Source organism: Alosa alosa, chromosome 20, assembly GCF_017589495.1.
Source record: "Alosa alosa isolate M-15738 ecotype Scorff River chromosome 20, AALO_Geno_1.1, whole genome shotgun sequence".
Lineage (NCBI taxonomy): Eukaryota > Metazoa > Chordata > Actinopteri > Clupeiformes > Clupeidae > Alosa > Alosa alosa.
In genome coordinates this window covers 4,990,695-5,010,694 of record NC_063208.1, presented here as the reverse complement: position 1 = coordinate 5,010,694, position 20,000 = coordinate 4,990,695, and the positions used below count along the sequence as shown (strand labels likewise).

Below are 20,000 nucleotides of genomic sequence, written 5' to 3'. Positions count from 1 at the left end.
CAGAATTGCACAACATTCTGAGTCATATCCCTCCATTTAAAAATGTCAAACATTTCATTCAAAATGCATGTAAAAGTCAGCCTTCCCCAAAGCTCTTGAACTAATTTCTGAAGTGTAGCTGTGATTGCTTCATAGGATTGCATAACCTAGAAATCTGACCAGAATCCCCCGAGTTTATTCTTATGACTTACAGCTGCGCTACTTCAGGCAGGCGACTGAAGAGCTCTGTTCACACAGCATATGCTGCAACAATAAGCTTCCACTAATTATCAACAGAACGGTCCACACCAGACCTGGTCTAATTAGACCAGTCATCTAAAACAGATTTTAGCTCCATGAGCAGAATGCCTCAGTTGTGTATCAGTGCCCAGGGTCACCCACCTGTTATGCCACTGCCTATACTGTATGTGATAAATGAATGGTTTGATCTGGGCCTGTTGAAGTTGATTGAATTGAACGGAGTGATCCGGATCTGTTGAGATGACCTGGATTAAATTGACAGTGCTGATCTGGATCTGCTGAATTGAATTGAATTGAATCTAATTTATGCCCTGACGAAGGCCAATATGGCCGCAATGCGTAGGCCCATGTGCTTTTAACCAGTTCTTGCCATGGTGAATTAAAGGCTTTTTATACATTTTCAACCTCAGAGTGCCTCTGCAGATTCTTTTTTCTTTGAATCTAATTCATTTGATTGGTCTAGACTGGAAGTAGAAAAGTAAGGCCACGCCCACCCCAGGCCAAGGTTGGATGGGTGCAGGATTCAGTAAGAGAGGATCACAAGAGGAGAAGAGATGATCTGCACACCAAATAGCTCCCATTCATAATCTTTTTTTATTGTGTGACGTTTCAAGCCTTAGGCTCTTCCTCAGACTTCATTGGTCTGGCCTGTGCCTGTTGGATTGAATTGAATTGAATGGAATTGGATGAGGTGATCTGGACCTGTTGAAAAGAACTGAGTTGAAATGACTGGGCTGATCTGGGTGATGAACTGAACTGAATTGACTGTATTGGGCCTATTGAACTGAATTGAATTAAATTTACCTGAATTGAATTGAATTGAATTGAATTGAATGTGCCGATGCGGGCTGGTCTGGGTGGTGGTGACTGAGCTGGTCGTCTAGGTGATGACTGTGCTGGTCTGAGTGGAGGTTGAGCTGGTCTGTGTGATGTCCGCAGGTGCTGTGTGATATGGAGACTCTGGGTGGAGGTTAAGCTGGTCTGTGTGTGTGTGTGTGTGTGTGTGTGTGATGTCCGCAGGTGCTGTGTGATATGGAGACTCTGGGTGGAGGTTGGACGGTGCTGCAGAGGAGGCTCAATGGCTCAGTGGACTTCCACCGCGGCTGGAGGGACTACAAACAGGTGAGCGGTCAGTCCAGTGTGTGTGTGTGTGTGTGTGTGTGTGTGTGTGTGTGTGTGTGTGTGTGTGTGTGTGTGTGTGAATGCGTGCGTGTATGTGTGTGTACGCACTTTAGTGTGTGGGTGCATATGTCATACTGTACCTGTCAACATTTAGCTTTCCAAAAACGGGAGATTTTTTTTCGGGGGGTCAGTGTTTATACCGGATCTGTGTTTATATATTTATCACGTTTCATACCGTGTTTCAACACTGCATTTTGGTCGTTGCTTTTACCTTACCATTACCTTCACGATGCCAGTTATGTATCCACCAGCTGTCTGCCTGCAACCTACTTCCAAAACTCCAAAGCTGCTTTTTGTCAGATTTGGTTCCGAGGGCACAAGTTCAGTGTATCAACAACACTCAATAACAGTTTATGTGATGTGTTAATCAATTAACTCAGTTAATCAGGGGCGGTGGTAATGTAGTGGTTAAGGAGCTGGGCTAGCGTGCAGTAGCCTGAAAGTTGTCGGTTCAATTCCCGGCTTCCACCAATGTGCCCTTGAGCAAGGCACTTAACCCCAAGTTGCTCCGGGGACAATGTGATCCCTTGTAATATAGCTGACATATGTAAGTCACTTTGGTCAAGAAGTGTCTGCTAAATGTAATGTAATGTAATCAGTTAAACAATTTCACAACAGCTAGTTCTGGAGTAGGCCATTCAACTAGCCCGCTTGCTTACGACGAGACTCAGGCTGCGCAGTCGGCACCCGCTTCCTTATTTCATACACAATCTGGCAACCTGAATGTATCAATGATTTTAAAATGAAGTTTGATGGCCATGCAAATTACGGGAGTTTTCCGGGAGAAATAACAAAACGGGAGGGTGCTGGGAGATGACCTTGAAATACGGGAGAAAACGGGAGTGTTGACAGGTATGGCATATGTGTTTGTGTGCATGCATGTCTGTGTGTATGTGTGTGTGTGTGTGTGTGTGTGTGTGTGTGTGTGTGTGTGTGTGTGTGTGTGTGTCTGTGTGTGTGTCTGTGTGTATGCATGTGTGCGCACGCTTGTGTAAAGGAAAAGCTGGGGTGGGACACTGATGTGGTCTGTGTCCTGTCTGACCCCTGTGGGAGGGGATATTTGGATTGGCTCAGTGTGTGTTGTGTTTCAGCCTCTGTGTTTTGAATGTGTGTGTGTGTGTGTGTGTGTGTGTGTGTGTGTGTGTGTGTGTGTGTGTGTGTGTGTGCGTGTGTCGTGTGTGTGTGTGTGTGTGTGCCTGTGTGCCTGTGTGCCTGTGTGCCTGCGTGTGTGTGTGTGTGTGTGTGTGTGTGTGTGTGTGTGTGTGTGTGTGTGTGTGTGTGTGTGTGTGTGTGTTTAGTGTGTGTGGGTGCATATGTCATACTGTACCTGTCAACATTTAGCTTTCAAAAAGCAGGAGATTTTTTTTTTTTTAGGGGTCAGTGTTTATACGGATCTGTGTTTATATATTTATCACGTTTCATACCGTGTTTCAACACTGCATTTTGATGCGTTGCTTTTACCTTACCATTTACCTTCGCATGCCAGTTATGTATCCACCAGCTGTCTGCCTGCAACCTACTTCCAAAACTCCAAAGCTGCTTTTTGTCAGATTTGGTTCGAGAACACAAGTTCAGTGTATCAACAACACTCCAATAACAGTTTATGTGATGTGTTAATCAATTAACTCCAGTTAATCAGAAGGCGTGGTAATGTAGTGGTTAAGGAGCTGGGCTGGCGTGCAGTAGCCTGAAAGTTGTCGGTTCAATTCCGGCTTCCACCAATGTGCCCTTAGGCAAGGCACTTAACCCCAAAGTTGCTCCGGGGACAATGTGATCCCTTGTGGCCATATAGCTGACATATATAAAGTCACTTTGGTCAAAAGTGTCTGCTAAATGTAATGTAATGTAATCAGTTAAACAATTTCACAACAGCTAGTTCTGGAGTAGGCCATTCAACTAGCCCGCTTGCCCCCTTCTGGCGAGACTCAATGCTCTTGCCAGTCGGCACCCGCTTCATATTTCATACACAATCCTGGCAACCTGAATGTATCAATGATTTTAAAATGAAGTTTGATGGCCATGCAAATTAAGGGGAGTTTTCAGGAGAAATAACAAAGGGGGAGGTGCTGGGAGATGACGCTTGAAATCTGGGGGAAAAGCTGGGGAGTGTTGACAGGTATAGCATATGTGTTTGTGTGCATGTCTGTGTGTGTGTGTGTGTGTGTGTGTGTGTGTGTGTGTGTGTGTGTGTGTGTGTGTGTGTGTGTGTGTGTGTGTGTGTGTCTGTGTGTGTGTCTGTGTGTGTATGCATGTGTGTGCATGCAGCAATAAAAGAAAAAAGCTAGGGTGGGACACTGATGTAGTCTGTGTCCTATCCCCAATAGCTGTAGGAGGGATATTTGGATTGGCTCAGTGTGTTGTGTTTCAGCCTCTATGTGTTTTGAATGTGTGTGTGTGTGTGTGTGTGTGTGTGTGTGTGTGTGTGTGTGTGTGTGTGTGTGTGTGCATGCCCGTGCGTGTGTGTGTGTGTGTGTGTGTGTCTGTGTGTGTGCCTGTGTGCGTGTGCATGCGTGTGCGTGTGTGTGTGTGTGTGTGTGTGTGTGTGTGTGTGTGTGTGTGTGTGTGTGTGCGTGTGTGTGTGTGTGCGTGTGTGTGAAGTGTGCGTCGTCTTGCAGCGTCGCCTGTGTCGCGTCTTGCTTGTCTGCTTAGCGTCGCGCCTAATGCGTGTGTGTGTGTGCGTCTGTATGCGTGCTCTGGGGTGTGTGTGTTGTGTTTCAGCCTCTGTGTTTTGAATACATGTGTGTGTCTGTGTGCATGTGTGTGCTTGTGTGTGCGTGCGTATGTGCGTGTGCGTGTGTGTGTGTCTGTATGCGTGTACTAGGGTGTGTAGTTGTGCTTCAACCTCTATGTTGTCAGTACATGTGCACCTGCTCATAACTTCGTGAGGATTTTCACTCTGTCGTCCATGCACCTAAAAAACTTTTATAGTGATGACTTTTAAAATACTCCATAATTATACTGAACTAATTACTATAATCATCTCAGTATATGTTTGGGTTATTTTATTCTTAGTGCATTCATTGGAAATAAAATGCTGAAAGCTCTGGATGGATAGACTGACTGACAGACAGACAGCACTTTTTATTGAACCACACAGGGAATTTCAGCAGGTACAATTTACGAGAACACAACTTACAACTCAGACACACACAGCATCCCGTGGAGTTTAATACAAACCAGAGCATTTGTTTTTATGTAGTTTGTAGGGACGAATGAAGTGGGTTTGTACAGGGGTTTCAGGATGAGGGCAGGGGAGGGGGGGGGGGAGGGGGTTGGCTACCTCACACTAACACATAATGGACAAATTGGAGGGCTGTTTTATGATAAGAGTTCCCTAATGCATACTTAGAGGTGTTTCATACTCTTAGGGAAATGTTAATAAATATATGGATATTTAGAGGAATTTTAAGGACTTCATGTTGCCTTGAAGTCCATGATAGGTGAATAAATATTCTTTTTGGCTCTTTTATGTTTTGGCTTGCGTTGCATTTTGCTACGATTGGGCATTTCTGTTGCGGTCACTGGAACACAGAATAGAGGGCCAACTATTGATGCTCAATAAGTGATTAAACGACAGAGAAAATGCCAAGTCAGTGATCATAACAAAGTCAAATGAGAAGTGTCAACATATACCTTGTAGATCTGTTAACACATACACACACACACACACACACACACTTGCACAATCTGTTTGACTTTAGGCCTCAACAGCCAAAACATGTGTTCCAAATTTATGAAATGTATTTCTTCTCTGATTCTCTCTGACACATTAGTGTAGCTGTGTGTGTGTGTGTGTGTGTGTGTGTGTGGAGATACCCCCCTGTGTGAGTGCGCTAATAGTAATTTGTCTGGTGCCTACTGCGATGAGGAGATGAATTACTGGACGCACACCAAAGGCAGAGTGCTTGCACACCAGGCTCAGCTCATAAACTAATGCCCCCTACCTACCCACACACACACACACACACACACACTTGCCTACCTCTGTCCCATTTTTTAATGTGTGTGTTTTCCAAGAGAAATGTTTTTACGAGCCGATGATAAATATTTAGACCCGCCGGCTGTGTGTCTGTGTGTGTATGTGTACGTGACCGTGTAAGTGTGTGCTTGTGTATGTGATTGTGTGTATGTGTGTGTGTGTGTGTGTGTGTGTGGGTGTGTAAAAATGAAGTAATGAAATGAAAAATATGACTAATAATTAATAATGTGTGTGTGTGTGTGTGTGAGTGTGTGTGTGTGTGTGTGTGTGTGTGTGTATGTGACTGTGTGTGTGTGTGTGTGTGTGTGTGTGTGTGTGTCTGTGTGTGTGTGTGTGTGTGTGTGTGTGTGTGTGTGAGAGAGAGAGCATTAAGTCTTGCTTACGCTCCTGCTCTCTGGCTGTGTGAGTGATGACTATGTAAAGTGCTGCCACAGCAGCCTCTTCTCCCGGCCAATGGGCCCTCTGAGCCTCTCCGTGTCACCATGGCGCCCGCGAGATCCGGGACAACAGCTGGGATGGGCGGGTGAACAGGTGTCAGAGTGCTCCTGTCCGCGGTACACGTCCCCAAAAAACGTCTTTTTTTCTACAACAACAACGAAGGCCGCTGAGCAGGCCTCTGCGCTCCAGTAAAGGGCCTCCAGCAGGCACACTAGCTCTTACACACACAGCAGTCAACCAGAACCAACTCTGGGTCCAAATCCGGCCCATAAGGGCCCTTCAGCGGGATGTCCCCCGGGCCATCGAGCACTAAACTCCACAATGAAAATGGCACTTCTGAGGCATTTGTTTCTGAAGGCAAAGGTTAATAAAAAGTTGTGCCTAGACATTAAAGAGTAGTCCATTGTGTAATGTCTACACTGTGCACAGCTTATTTTCAAACTCACATGGTTGTCATTAGCTTGCAGTATTTTCCTAATTATATTCAGCTTTTTAGTGCTCGATTGCTATTGTGATGGCTGGCAAACAAGCACATTCACACAGGCCATTAATGTGACAGTCTTTTTTATTAAATATCCTTTAGTCCCATGTCCTCATTTTATCCACGGTTTAGGAATTTGTTTTCCTTGTGTGATGAATAATAATAAAAAAAGTTATGTGCAAAGGGAGACAAACAAACACTTGACCACATGACAACCCGTTATTCTCTGTCCAGACACCACAGTACCTTAGCCAATACCACAGGCACAGAATGACGTTTTGCTGACTGGAATATGTCAAAGTCAAAGTCAAAGTCAAAGTCAGCTTTATTGTCAATTTCTTCACATGTTCCAGACATACAAAAGAGATCGAAATTACGTTTCTCACTATCCCCACGGTGAAGACAAGACATATTTGACCAATTTTAAGTCACAGACAAACATAACATTCAAGTAAACAAAAAGTAAGTAAATAGAGTAAATAAGAGGGGCACATATAATAATAATGAAAAAATAAGAGCAGCAAAATTTTTGTTGAAATTGTGCATAGACAGTCAATAAAATACTAGTGCAAATACTGTAAAAATACTATAAAATACTGTTTGACCTAAGTAATAAAGAAAGTGGCATAGTGGGGTTACCCAAGTTGTGTAAGAGCAGCAAGAAGTGTTGTGTTTTCAGGACAACAACACCAAAGTTGTAAAGTGTACAAGTGTGCAAGTGTTCAAAGTGTGCAGGTGGGTAGTTGCAGTGACCATTGTGGGTCCAATGTCCAGGATGTTATGTAGCTGAGGGGTGGAGGGGAGGAGGGAGTTCAGCATCCTTACAGCTTGGTGTATAGGCTTTTAGTAGATGAGTCTGGTAGTCTTGAGGGCGCAGGCTTCTGTACCTCTTCCCAAGGGGCAGTAGATCAAACAGATTGTGGCCGAGGGGTGACTTGCATCACTCACAATTTTGGGTGCTTATAGCAGGTGTGTGGGTGGTGTAAATGTCCTTCAGGGGAGGTGAAAGCACCAATGATCCTTCCAGCTGTGTTCACTATGTGCAGAAGGGCTTTCCTGTTATTCAGTGCAGCTTCATACACAGCGATACAGCTGGAAGGATGCTCTCAATGGTGCCTCGGTAGAATGTGGTCATGATGGCTGGTGGAGCACTTTCGCCTGAGTTTTTAGCAGGAAGTACAGGGGGCTGAGCTCTCTTAAGCCAGTGATGCAGTGTTGGTGGTGGTCAGGAGAGGTCTTTACACTGATGTGCACCCAGGAATTTGGTGCTGCACAAGCTCTCTCCCACCACAGCACCCGTCGTGGTCAGTGGCAGGTGTTGGGTGTGACCTCCGAGGAAGTCAACAATCTCTTTGGGAGTCTTGCTGACGTTCAGCCAGGGGTTGTTGTCCCTGCACCACGTGATGGTCAGGATGGTGAGCCCTCCAACCTGTGGTGGTCACAAGTAGCCCTTGGTGATGAGACCCCACACCAGGATGTGTCGTCCAGCAAATTTCACTATGTGATTGTTGCTGTAGGTTGCAGTACAGTCATGCGTCTAATAAGTGAAAGGAAACAGCGGACTGAGCCTGCATGGCCTTGCAGAGGCCCCTGTGCTCAGTGTGATGCTGCTTGAAATTATTGTTGCCCAACCACGTACTACTTGGGGCCCTCTGACAGAGGAAGGTCCAGTAGCCAGTTGCAGAAGATGGAGTGCTGAGTCCCTAGTTTGTCAAAAAGAGTTTGCAGATGAGTTGTTGTGGTATTATGGTGGCCCAGATACGGAGACTGAAGTCTATAAACAACAATCTCACCTTGGTGGTCTCTTTTTTCCGGGTGGGTGAGGGGCTGGGTGGAGGCAGAGCAGATTGCATCACTCAGCAAACCGGCAGCTCGGTGTGCAAACTGGAAGAGGGTCCCAGGTGGGGGAGGAGAATAAGCACATTATGTGTGACATGACAAGCAGCTCAGCCACTTCATGATGATGGGTGTCATGCCACCGAGGTAGTCATTGAAGCGGGATGGGCCGATTTCTTCGGTATTACAGGTATGATGGCGCTGGCTGGCTGTGATGGGCGGGTAGCGCTGGGAAGTGTGTTAAGATGTCTGTGGTATCGCCAAAACTCCTGCGCCAGTCCTTCAAGCGCCCGACCTGGGATATTGTCTGGACCTGTTGCCTTGGTGTTGAGGCAGCAACAGGAAGTGTCCTCTTCACGCTGTCGGCAGAAGAGAGGCTAGAGGCTGCTCATATGAAAGAGATTAGATGCTTCCACTGTGGGCAGGTGCTGCGTTTTGTGCTTCAAGCGAGCAAAGGCAGTTCAGGTTGAGCAGAGGATGTTACTCTCACAGCTCTGTGGCTTGTGCGGGCTTGTAGTCCGTGAGACACAAATGCCTGCCTGCGACTGAGTTCCTGCCTGTCTTTAAGGCCCCGGTGCGTTGTCTTTTGAGTCTTGTTCACGCCTTTTTTGCTTCATGATGCAGGACCAGGTTGGCTCTCGCTGTTTTCATTGCCAGCTTCATCCCAGCTCTGTGAAGCTTTGTCTAGCCCTCAGCAGCCTGAGGACATCCCATCAGCCGCTGACTGCAGTTGGCCCCGGTGGTGGGATGTCTTTTGTGGCAGGTCACATCATCGATGCATGGTGATGTAAGAGGTTACAGTAATCTGTATACTCTCTATGTCATCCGGTTGTTGTAAGTGGCTGCCTAGCGAACATTTCCCACAGTCTGTTGTGTAAAGCAGTCTTGAAGAACATCGGGCTCCGCCGGGCCCTGCACACGCTTCGAACGGTTTTGCTTTACCCTTTGTCTGCTGCGGGCATTAGCATAGCACAGTGATATCTGGTCTGAAAATTCGTAGCGAGGGGAGGGTGGCTTTGTAACACATGTGTAGTGTAGGCCAGGTCAGGATGTTATCTCTTGTTGGAAAATCAACATGCTGGTGTAGCTTTGATTACAGTTTTGAATCAGCATGGTTAAAATCTCAGTGAAGATGGTGAAACCGTCTGGGTGTGCCGTCTGTTGATCACTGACAGCCTGGTACAGTTCCACTAAGAGCAGCGTTCTGCTCGCTTTCAATGTTGTTGTTGGTAGGCGGGATGTCTGCGACCTAGCAAGTCGCGTATTTTATGGCAGGTAAAGGTCGACGCTTTATGATCATAAACTCTGCCAGTGGTGAACAGTGTTTGCATGCTACTACAGTATCGGCACCGTGCGTCACGGATCAAACACAGATTCCTCCTCCTCGTGATTTACCTCCTTACCACCTACATTTGGCGCAATAACCAGTACAACACTCGCTGCTCAGTTATTGTGAAGTCCGGAATATTTATCATTAACCAAGTCTCAGTGACGAGCACACAGCAGTTACTTGCACCAATGCGGTTCGTTGATCTCAGCAGTAAATGTGATCCATTTTTGTTGTCAGTGATCTCGTGCATTTGCCGGGAGAATGGATATGAGTATGGCTGGGCGAAGTTGAGCTGGCGTAGTTTTCCAGGGACAAACACTTTTAAAGCGAACAAAACTTACCGTCACGGTTTAGGACAGAGAGATTAAACAAATTATGCAGCGCCCGCCATCTTGGATTATTAGTGCTAACAAGCATATGCCACTTTATAACTAATTGTATTTACATACATGTCTTTTCTATAACTTTATACACTTCTCTGTATTTGTTTAAATTATTTATATTTCTGTGCTATACTACTCCACGTGGCAGTGGAAATTGCCCCTTGGAGATAAATAAAGTGTTTTGAGTTTTTAATTGGAATTCCCTCTTGTGTTGGTCCAGGGTTTGGGGGATTCGTTTTCTCTGTGTGATGAATAAAAACAAAAAAGTTATGTGCCAAAGGGAGACGACAAACACTGGACCGCACGACAAACACTGGACCGCACGACAAACACTGGACCGCACGACAAACACTGGACCGCACGACAAACACTGGACCGCACGACAACCACTGGACCGCACGACACAACAACCACTGGACGCCGCGACAAACACTGGACCACCACCAAACTGGACCGCGCCGCGACAACCACTGGACCACACGACAAACACTGGACCACCACGACTAAACACTGGACCACTGGACCACCGCGACCACCACTGACTGCCGCGACAAACACTGGACCAACGACAGCCACTGGACAAAACACTGGACGCCCGACCAACCACTGGACCACCCTGACAACCACTGGACCAATGCGACAAACACTGGACCACACGACAACCACTGGACCGCACGACACGACAACCACTGGACCGCACGACAACCACTGGACCGCACGACAAACACTGGACCACACGACAAACACTGGACCACACGACAAACACTGGACCACACGACAAACACTGGACGCCCGCGACAACCACTGGACGCAAACGACAAACGATGACAGACACTGGACTGCCACGACAACCACTGGACCGCACGACAAACACTGGACCGCACGACAAACACTGGGCCGCATGACGCATGACAGACACTGGACCGCACGACAAACACTGGACCGCATGACAAACCTGCCTTGTGTCAAATGAGAAAAAAGAAAAAAAAAATCTCTCCGACCAAGGCACTCTGTGAAATTAAAATGTCTTTAATACAACTTGGACATGTCCAAAAAGGACCTAAAAATGGCCACGTGTAGCGGTTTGGGCCTTCTTTAGGGCATAGCGCATGGGCCAAGTGCCTTGGTCGAGAGAGATTTTTTTCTCATTTGAAACTACTAACCTTGGACCAAAGAGCACCCAACGACAAAACATACTAAAGAACAGAGAGGACTGAGCATGACACACAAACATAAACCTTCCTTGTGTGTTGGTGATGTTTTAGGGCTTTGGGAGTCCGGCGGGGGAGCACTGGCTGGGAAACAGCGCCATCCACCAGCTGACCACCTCTAAGGACTACAGCCTGCTGGTCCTGCTCAGAGACGCCGAGGGCAACGAGGCACACTCGCTCTACGAGCACTTCCACATCAACGACGAGGATAAAAACTACAGGTACCAGCATGCACTGCTTCCTTACAGAGCAGTTGATATGGCAGGGGATGTTGTCTGGCATTTTATAGCAATGAGGGAAACACAATGAGGGTAAAAACTACAGGTACCAGCAAGTATTGCTTCCTTCACACACCTTCACAGAAATGTTGATATTATATGGCAATGAGGGAAACACAGTGTATGTGTAGTACCACATCAACAATGAGGGTAAAAACTACAGGCAACAGCATACATTGCTTCTTTCACACACCTTCACACAGTTGAAGTTGATATGAGAGGGTATAGTGACTGACATCATGTGTCTGGAACAGGGTAGGAATTTCCGGGCCCACGACTGCCATGGCGTCGCGGCCCCTTGCATTGGCCCGGCCCCTTTGAAAATCAGAGGTTTACAGGCCACGGTGGCCTTGGTGCCCCCTTCTTCTTTCAATATTCTGCTTTCGTCCTACTAATAGCGATTTTATTTAGCCTGTGGCCTGTCAAAATAATCTTAGCATTCACAGCGCAAATTAATTTAGTCTTTTCCTCAAGTGGAGAAAGTGATAGCTAAGAAAGAAATTACGTCCAAATTCACCTTTTTTCAGTTGAACTACTTTCGCCAAAGTAGCCTATTCATCACACAGACATCACAAGTATCACATAAAAGAGCTTTTTCTCACCTTTTAAAGGATGTTAGCGATAATTGCTGTGTTGAACGGTTCATGAAAAGTAAATAATATAATTAAATTTAATCATACATTCTACTGAAGGTTTTCGTCCCATGATCTCCTACCCATTCATCTCGGTGGAATACTTTACGAACCCTTCTTTTAACACATGACAAACCATATATCAGAATAAACAGGAGACCTTACTGAACACAAAGGTGTAAAGCAGTCCCCTGTACAGTTAGCCGTTCCAGAGTAATCCAGTTTTGAATTTGCAGTGAAGTTCGACATACATGGATGTCTCCAAATTTTTGGCTATTACACTGTTCCACATGATTTCATAACGGGCCAAATACAAAATAAATGTTACAAATATCGCCTAGATATTGGTAAATCAGAAGGACAGCTGACTAAGAGTTTGTGAAAGTAGCCTTAATGATCACAAAATGCTAAGCATGCATCTAGGCTATTTGAGTTTCTTAAAGCTGAGCTGTGCTTAAATTGTTCAATACATGATTTTATAACAGGCCAAATATAAAATAAATGTTATATATAGCCTATATATCTGTACATATTAGATGATCAGATGATTTACAGTTCTATGTAATATGTCATGTTTCATGTTTTGTAATGTTTCATACAGTGATGCAGGTCTACTGCAGTGAATAGGCTAAATACAACTTTGATAATTTTTATAGCCTACTACTGTATAGTTAACTTTGGCCTTGGGGCCCTGACATGTGGCCATGTGGCCATGTGCCCCCCACCAAATATGCCCAACTGAAGGCCAAGTGGCCTTGCCCCCAGAATGGTGAAATTCCAAGCCTGGTCTGGAACATAATAAAGGCAGTCTCCAAGCATCCACATAAACAGCAACATAAACTACAGGTACCAGCATACACATCAGCAGCATAAACTACAGGTACCAGCATTCAGCAACATAAACTATAGGTACCAGCATCCACATCAGCAACATAAACTACAGGTACCAGCATGCATATCCCTTGGTGAGAGCACACAGTGGCACAGAGCAGTTGATATGACAGGGCAGACTGCCTGACTGACACCATGCGCCCGCAAGCCAGTGGAACCTGTGTTCTGGGAGCCAGCTATGATACAGTACACCTGTGTTCTGGGAGCCAGCTATGATACACCTGTGTTCTGGGAGCCAGCTATGACACAGTACACCTGTGTTCTGGGAGCCAGCTATGATACACCTGTGTTCTGAGAAGGGAGAGATGAGGAGATGCAGCATTGAGTCTCAAGTCTCTGACATCATCGATGCGTGCCCAGATTGGGCAACGCTGCAGGGCAACCACATAACCGGTTCCATGTGTCCCGTTTCGATGATTAAAGTTCTCAAGGAACTGATCAACAAAGTTCTCAAAAAACTCAAGAACGATTGGTATGAGAGTGAGTGTATTGTGTGTGTGAGCAACTTACTACTCAAGTTACTACTCAATTTTTCGATTTTTTTTTTTTTACTTACAAACAATAATACCCTCAACCTCAGCCTGTTTGTTAAATATTTATGACACACACACACACACTCACTGTGGGGGTGAATCTGTTTCCAGGTGTGTGTGGGTAATTGAAATGGAGAGAGAAGACATTGAAATGGAGAGATAAGCATCTTCGTTTGGCATTGTGCTCCATGTAACAGGATTTAGCCTCCGTTTGGCCCAGGGAGCAGAGATTAAATGGCATGAGCTTTTCCAGCTTGTTACACACACACACACACACACACACACACACACACACATATGTGTGACGTCTAACTGACTGATGGCACGGGGATGCGCGCGCACACACACACACACACACACACACACACACACACACACACACACACACACATACACTCAATCACAAAACAGAATTGAACATGCACATGGCATAATATGACACGTATCCCCTCAAGTATATGGATGCATATACATACACAAGTGTAAACACACACACACAAACACACACAGATTCACACTCCTCTGGTTTCCTCCGGCACATCAATCAGGATGATGAGGGGGAGGCAGGGCACAGTGTCACTGTCTCTGCCTCCACACACACACACACACACACACACACACACACACACACACACACACACACACACACACACACACACTCACACACAATCACAAAACAGAATTGAACATGCACATGGCATAATATGACACGTACTGTATCCCCTCAAGTATATAGATACACAAGTGTAAACACACACACACAGACACACACAGATTCACACTCCTGGTTTCCTCCGGCACATCAATCAGGATGATGAGGGGGAGGCAGGGCACAGTCTCTGCCTCCGCTGAGTTCACACACACACACACACACACACACACACACACACACACACACACACACACACACACACACACACACACACACACACACACACAGTGCACTCTCAGCCTCTGCTGTGTTCCCTCATCCAGCTGTTTCTGTCTCATTGGGCTCTGCTGAGGATGCCAGCCTGCCGCAACAGGAAATGCAAACACACACACACTTACTCACACACACATACTCACACACACACACACACACACATATTCACACACAAACACACTCAATCACTCTCAAACGCACACATGCTCATTCACTCATTTACTCACACACATTCATACACTAATTCACTCACTCAAACACAAAATCACGCACACACACTCACTCACACACACTCACACACACAAACACATACTAACTCACAATCAAATACTCATACTGAGGCACATATGACACACGGCCATAAATACACACACACACACACACCTGGTTCTGCCAAAGACCTGCCAAGTCAAACAATCTGGGCCTCCCACCATGGGCTGTCGTTAAAGCAGCCGTAGCTAGCAGGCACGATTACACCACAAGTGAACCAGAACCACTGGAATTAGATTTAACCCAAAAGAGATGAATCTGAAATGGAATGTGACTCATCGGCTCTGGGAAAGCAGCGAGAACGGAAAAAGAAACAGAAAAGAATCCATTTGTGTGTGTGTGTGTGTGTGTGTGTTTGTATGTGTGTGTGTGTGTGTGTGTATGTGTGTGTGTGTGTGTGTGTGTGTGTGTGTGTGTGTGTGTGTGTGTGCATCTTATGTCGTCGGCGCGTGTGTGTGTGTGCGTGGTGCTAGTTAAGGTACTATTTGAGTGTGGTATTGCAGAGTTCACATACCTATACATGTGCCTAAGTGAGTTAGTGTGTGTGTGTGTGTGTGTGTGTGTGTGTGTGTGTATGTAGTATGAGTAGTACTATAGTTAGAACATGATTGTGTGTGTGCGCAGTGTTAGTGGTGCTATAGTTACAATATAATTTTAGCACATTATTGCTCACATTCGTGTTCACATTCCCCTATAAATGTGCCTAAATATGTGTGTGTGTGTATATGTGTGTGTGTGTGTGTGTGTGTGTGCATAGTGTTAGTAGTGCTATAGTTAGAACATGATTGTGTGTGTGCGCAGTGTTAGTGGTGCTATAGTTAGAATATAATTTTAGCACATTATTGCTCACATTCGTGTTCACATTGTCTAAATATGTGTGTTTGTGTGTGTGTTTCCTTCCTCACCTCATTGGGCGTGTGCGTGCAATGTTCACCTCATTCAGTGTGTGTGTGTGTGTGTGTGTGTGTGTGTTTTTTTTCTCACCTCATTGGGCGTGTGTGTGCAATGTTCACCTCATTCAGTGTGTGTGTGTGTGTGTGTGTGTGTGTGTGTGTGTGTTTTTCTTCCTCACCTCATTGGGTATGTGCGATGTTTACCTCATTCAGTGTGTGTGATGATCATAACATGTTGATTCTCCCTGTGGAGATCAGAGGGGTGTCCAGCCAGTAGCCTCCTAGTGTGCAGGGTACCGCTAGCCAATAGCCTCCTAGTGTGCAGGGTACCGCCAGCCAATAGCCTCCTAGTGTGCAGGGTACCGCCAGCCAATAGCATCTCAGGGTGCTGAGGTACTGCCAGCCAATAGCATCTCAGGGTGCTGTGGTACTGCCAGCCAATAGCATCTCACGGTGCTGAGGTACTGCCAGCCAATAGCATCTCAGGGTGCTGAGGTACTGTCAGCCAAAAGCAGCACAGGGTGCAGGGGGTCGAAACCACACCCCGAACATAAATAATATACGTAGAAGATATTATTCTTGATTCTTTATGGAACTGTGTAGGCCAGCCTATAGCAGCACAGAGTGTGGGGGGAGCTCTAGCCAAGCGCAGCCAATAGCAGCTTGGCACAGCTCAGCTCCCTTCAGCCAATAACAGTCCAGATAGCAGAGGAATCTTCAGCCAATAGCAGCCCACTGTGCGTAGGGACCAAAGGCCAAACATACACACACACACACACACACACACACACACACACACACACACATATACACACATGCACACACATACACACACATGCACACACACACACACACACACACACACACACACACACACATACATACACACACATGCACACACATACACACCCTAGCACACACACACACACACACACACATATGGCAGAAGCGATGCACCCACAGAGATCACCACTCCTGACCATTTCAGCAATGTGTGGAACGTTTTTGGATTTCCATTGGAAAACAGAAAAATAAGTGCACATCTGATAACGCTACACCCTCACAAGCTAGGTAGGTAAACAGTCCGAGAACGAGGAACCGCGCAGCTAAAGCAGGCAAGAGTTTTTGCCTCCCTACTCTTGGCTATGTCCGGTCACTTCTCTGATAGGCATAATGGTTCATGGAATCGTGGCCTATAGAAAAAAAGAAAGCAAACTTTTCCCCAATCAGGAAATACTTGCTAATTTGGCGTCATCAAACATAGAGGCATTCAATAAAGTGGTAGTGGTATGGGCGTTCATTCAGTGTGTGCGCGTCTGTGTAAAAGAAATTGAAACCACTCAAGTTGCACAGATATCGTTGGTAGACTGAGCTTTTGATCAATATAACAAGTCAACCACACGTTAATAGTGGCATTGGCAATGCATAAGCCCATTTATACAGTGTATAGAGATGCATCGTAAATATTAATAATATGCAAAAATTGAGCATTAAATATTCAAATATAATTTGATTATTAAAATAATAATGAATGAAATTTGAATTGGGTTTTGGAAGAAGATTGAAAGCCCTACTGCAGAGTGACCAAAGGCCAACAAACATTCCAAGGTGCATTGGGAGGCCTCCAGGCCCAACATGGTGTCCGACTGCTTAGTGTGAGCTGCCGTCGGTCCGACTGGTTAGTGTGAGCTGGCGTCCGACTGCGTAGTGTGAACTGACGTCCAACTGCTTAGTGTGAGCTGGTGTTCGACTGCTTAGTGTGAGCTGGCGTCCGACTGCTTAGTGTGAGCTGGCGTCCGACTGCTTAGTGTGAGCTGGCGTCCGATTGCGGAGTGTGAGCCGGTGTAATGTGACCTGGCGTCCGACTGCTTAGTGTGAGCCGGTGTAGTGTGACCTGGCGTCCGACTGCTCCCAGTGAGCCAACATGGCGTCCGACTGCTTAGTGTGAGCTGGCGTAGTGTGAGCTTGTGTCCGTCTGCTCCCAGTGAGCCAACATGGCGTCCGACTGCTTAGTGTGAGCTGGCGTAGTGTGAGCTGCCGTCCGACTGCTCCCAGTGAGCTGTGTGAGCTCCCCACTAGGCCTCTGGCTCCCTGTCTACTGTGTGGTCAGATTCCCCCGTGGTGATTCATCAGACTCTCAGAGAGGGAGGTGGGGGGGAGAAAGAAAGAATGAGAGAGAACGTGGAAAGAAAAGAAAAAAGAAGAGTGGTATAGAGAAAGAATTGCACTACTGAGTGGTAAAGAGAAAGAGAAGAGGATGATGATTTTTTGGTGGAATTTTTCCACCTTAATTTTACTGGTATCAACATCCTGATGGAACAGAGTATTCTGATTTAAACAAAGACGTAAATTTTTTTAGTGGTGTCTCCACACAGACTTTCAAAGCCTCCCTACCAAAACATGTACCTACACGATGTAAAATCTAGGGCGCTGCAGACTAAGAATAACTGAGAATAACGTGTTTACAAGAAGCACTAGCGCCTGTTACAAAAACAACATGTGATTTGTTACATTTTGTTCAGAAGATCTGATAAAAAGTCTGCAAATGTTGCTTTGATCTAAGGAGATGCATCTTCATTCCACCTCACCAAAAAGTACAGTACAAGATTTAATGTTTTCTTTTTTTTTTTAAGATTTACATGAGTTCATATGCACTTCATTTCCATTTGCTTCTGATAAATTAATGTTGTTGCAAAGCATGTGTGCCTGGTCTGGAGGTGGCATACAATTAGGTTTTGCATTACTAGATAACATGTAGTAATACAGCCCAACATGAGAAGAACAATCTGAGAGTGCCTCATTGAAATGAGTTTGTGGCTCTGTCTTCAGTGTGTGTGTGTGTGTGTGTGTGTGTGTGTGTGTGTGTGTGTGCTTTCAGAATGGTTATTTATTGGAGTATGCTACACCTTTCTACCAAAAGCAGGCTAGTAGTTTTTTTTCCCATACTCCTGTTGACAGACAAACAAACCACACAAAAAAACACAATGTATATGTGGTGGAGGTAATTCTCCTTTTAGTTTAGCCACATGTATCACTTGCATTTGTGTCTAGCATGTGCTTTGTTTGTGCACGCCATTGATATGAAGCTCCTCTCCCCTCCCTCTGCCCAGCTTGCATGCCCGCGGCTTCAGTGGCACAGCGGGCAAGACGAGCAGCCTGACACGCACGGGCACCATGTTCAGCACCAAGGACCGCGACAACGACTTCTGCAGCTGCAAATGTGCCCAGATGGCCTCAGGAGGTGAGTTGACGGCTACCCTGTGTTTATTATTACCATGCTGCATGCCCTGTATGCAGTGAGGTGGGAATGATTGATTCATGGCGTAAATACTGTCTTTGTTTTGTGAATAAAGTAGTAGAATGAGTATTTGATGAGTATTTGTTGCCTTTGCTCTCTGCTTTTGCTTGGGGCAGCCGTGGCCTACTGGTTAGCGCTTTGGACTTGTAACCGGAGGGTTGCCGGTTCGACCCCTACCAGTGGGCCGCAGCTGAAGTGCCCTTGAGCAAGGCACCTAACCCCTCACTGCTCCCCGAGTGCCGCTGTTGTTGCAGGCAGCTCACTGCGCCGGAATTAGTGTGTGCTTCACCTCACTGTGGGTTCACTGTGTGCTGTTTGTGTTTCACTAATTCACAGATTGGAATAAATGCAGAGGCCAAATTTCCCTCACAGGATCAAAAGAGTATATATACTTGTACTTATTATAAGTAAACAAAAGTAAAGTCACACTTTCTCTAATGGATGACAAATACGCATAGTCTCACACATAGTGTGCTCACACCTTTCTGAGTACAGTTTGCCACAGACGACAGGCTCACCTTGCCGAAAGGTAACACTTGCAGCGCGCCTGATTCTGAGCCTCTTGCGGTTGCAGGCTGGTGGTTTGAAGCATGCGGGCCCTCCAATCTCAACGGCATGTACTACTCTGGGGTGGCCAGAGCAGCCTACAATGGCATCAAGTGGTACTACTGGAAGGGGCCCAACTTAAAGGCCATGTTGACCTCTATGATGGTGCGACCAGCAGACTTCTGAGAGCTGCCTATGGGATGTCATCAACCTGAGACGGACTCACAGTCATGATGTCATGGACAGCGCAGTATTGCTATGAAAATGACAGGAAAGCACACACTCTTTATTTTTGAGTTCGGATGGCTAACTAAAGGATCCTCTTTTTTTTTGCCATAACTATTCAGCCACATCCTTGGATTGTTTTATTCACACATTTTTTTATTGTTTTTTTTTTTTTTGACTGAGAGGAGAGGGTCCTGAAATATGAACAAGCCCTGTCCAGGCAAACACATGACACATGAACAGACCCAGACAGGATCTCCAGAGGAACCTGTTCTTTATTGCCTTGTGTTACCAGCGTAATGTTGTTCTTACCTCATCCTAGGCTGGGGCCAGCCTGAGGCGTAACACTCACCCCTGCTGTCCATCACCCACCTGAATCAGTCCGAATATCTCCTGGACTCTACGCTCGTGAAATGGTTTTAAGAGACA

General features: G+C 46.0%; 1 protein-coding gene across 1 annotated transcript in view; it reads left to right on the top strand.

Annotated features, from left to right (window-relative positions):
• Positions 1–20,000, top strand: part of angpt2b (angiopoietin 2b) — a 55,899-nt gene that overhangs the window by 35,783 nt on the left and 116 nt on the right. The window contains exons 6-9 of the mRNA XM_048230453.1: positions 1,261–1,362; positions 11,135–11,301; positions 18,613–18,743; positions 19,375–20,000. The exon at positions 19,375–20,000 is cut by the window's right edge and continues 116 nt beyond it. Of these exons, the coding sequence (XP_048086410.1) occupies positions 1,261–1,362; positions 11,135–11,301; positions 18,613–18,743; positions 19,375–19,532 (558 nt within the window). The 3' untranslated portion in view covers positions 19,533–20,000. The remainder of the gene's footprint in view (positions 1–1,260; positions 1,363–11,134; positions 11,302–18,612; positions 18,744–19,374) is intronic.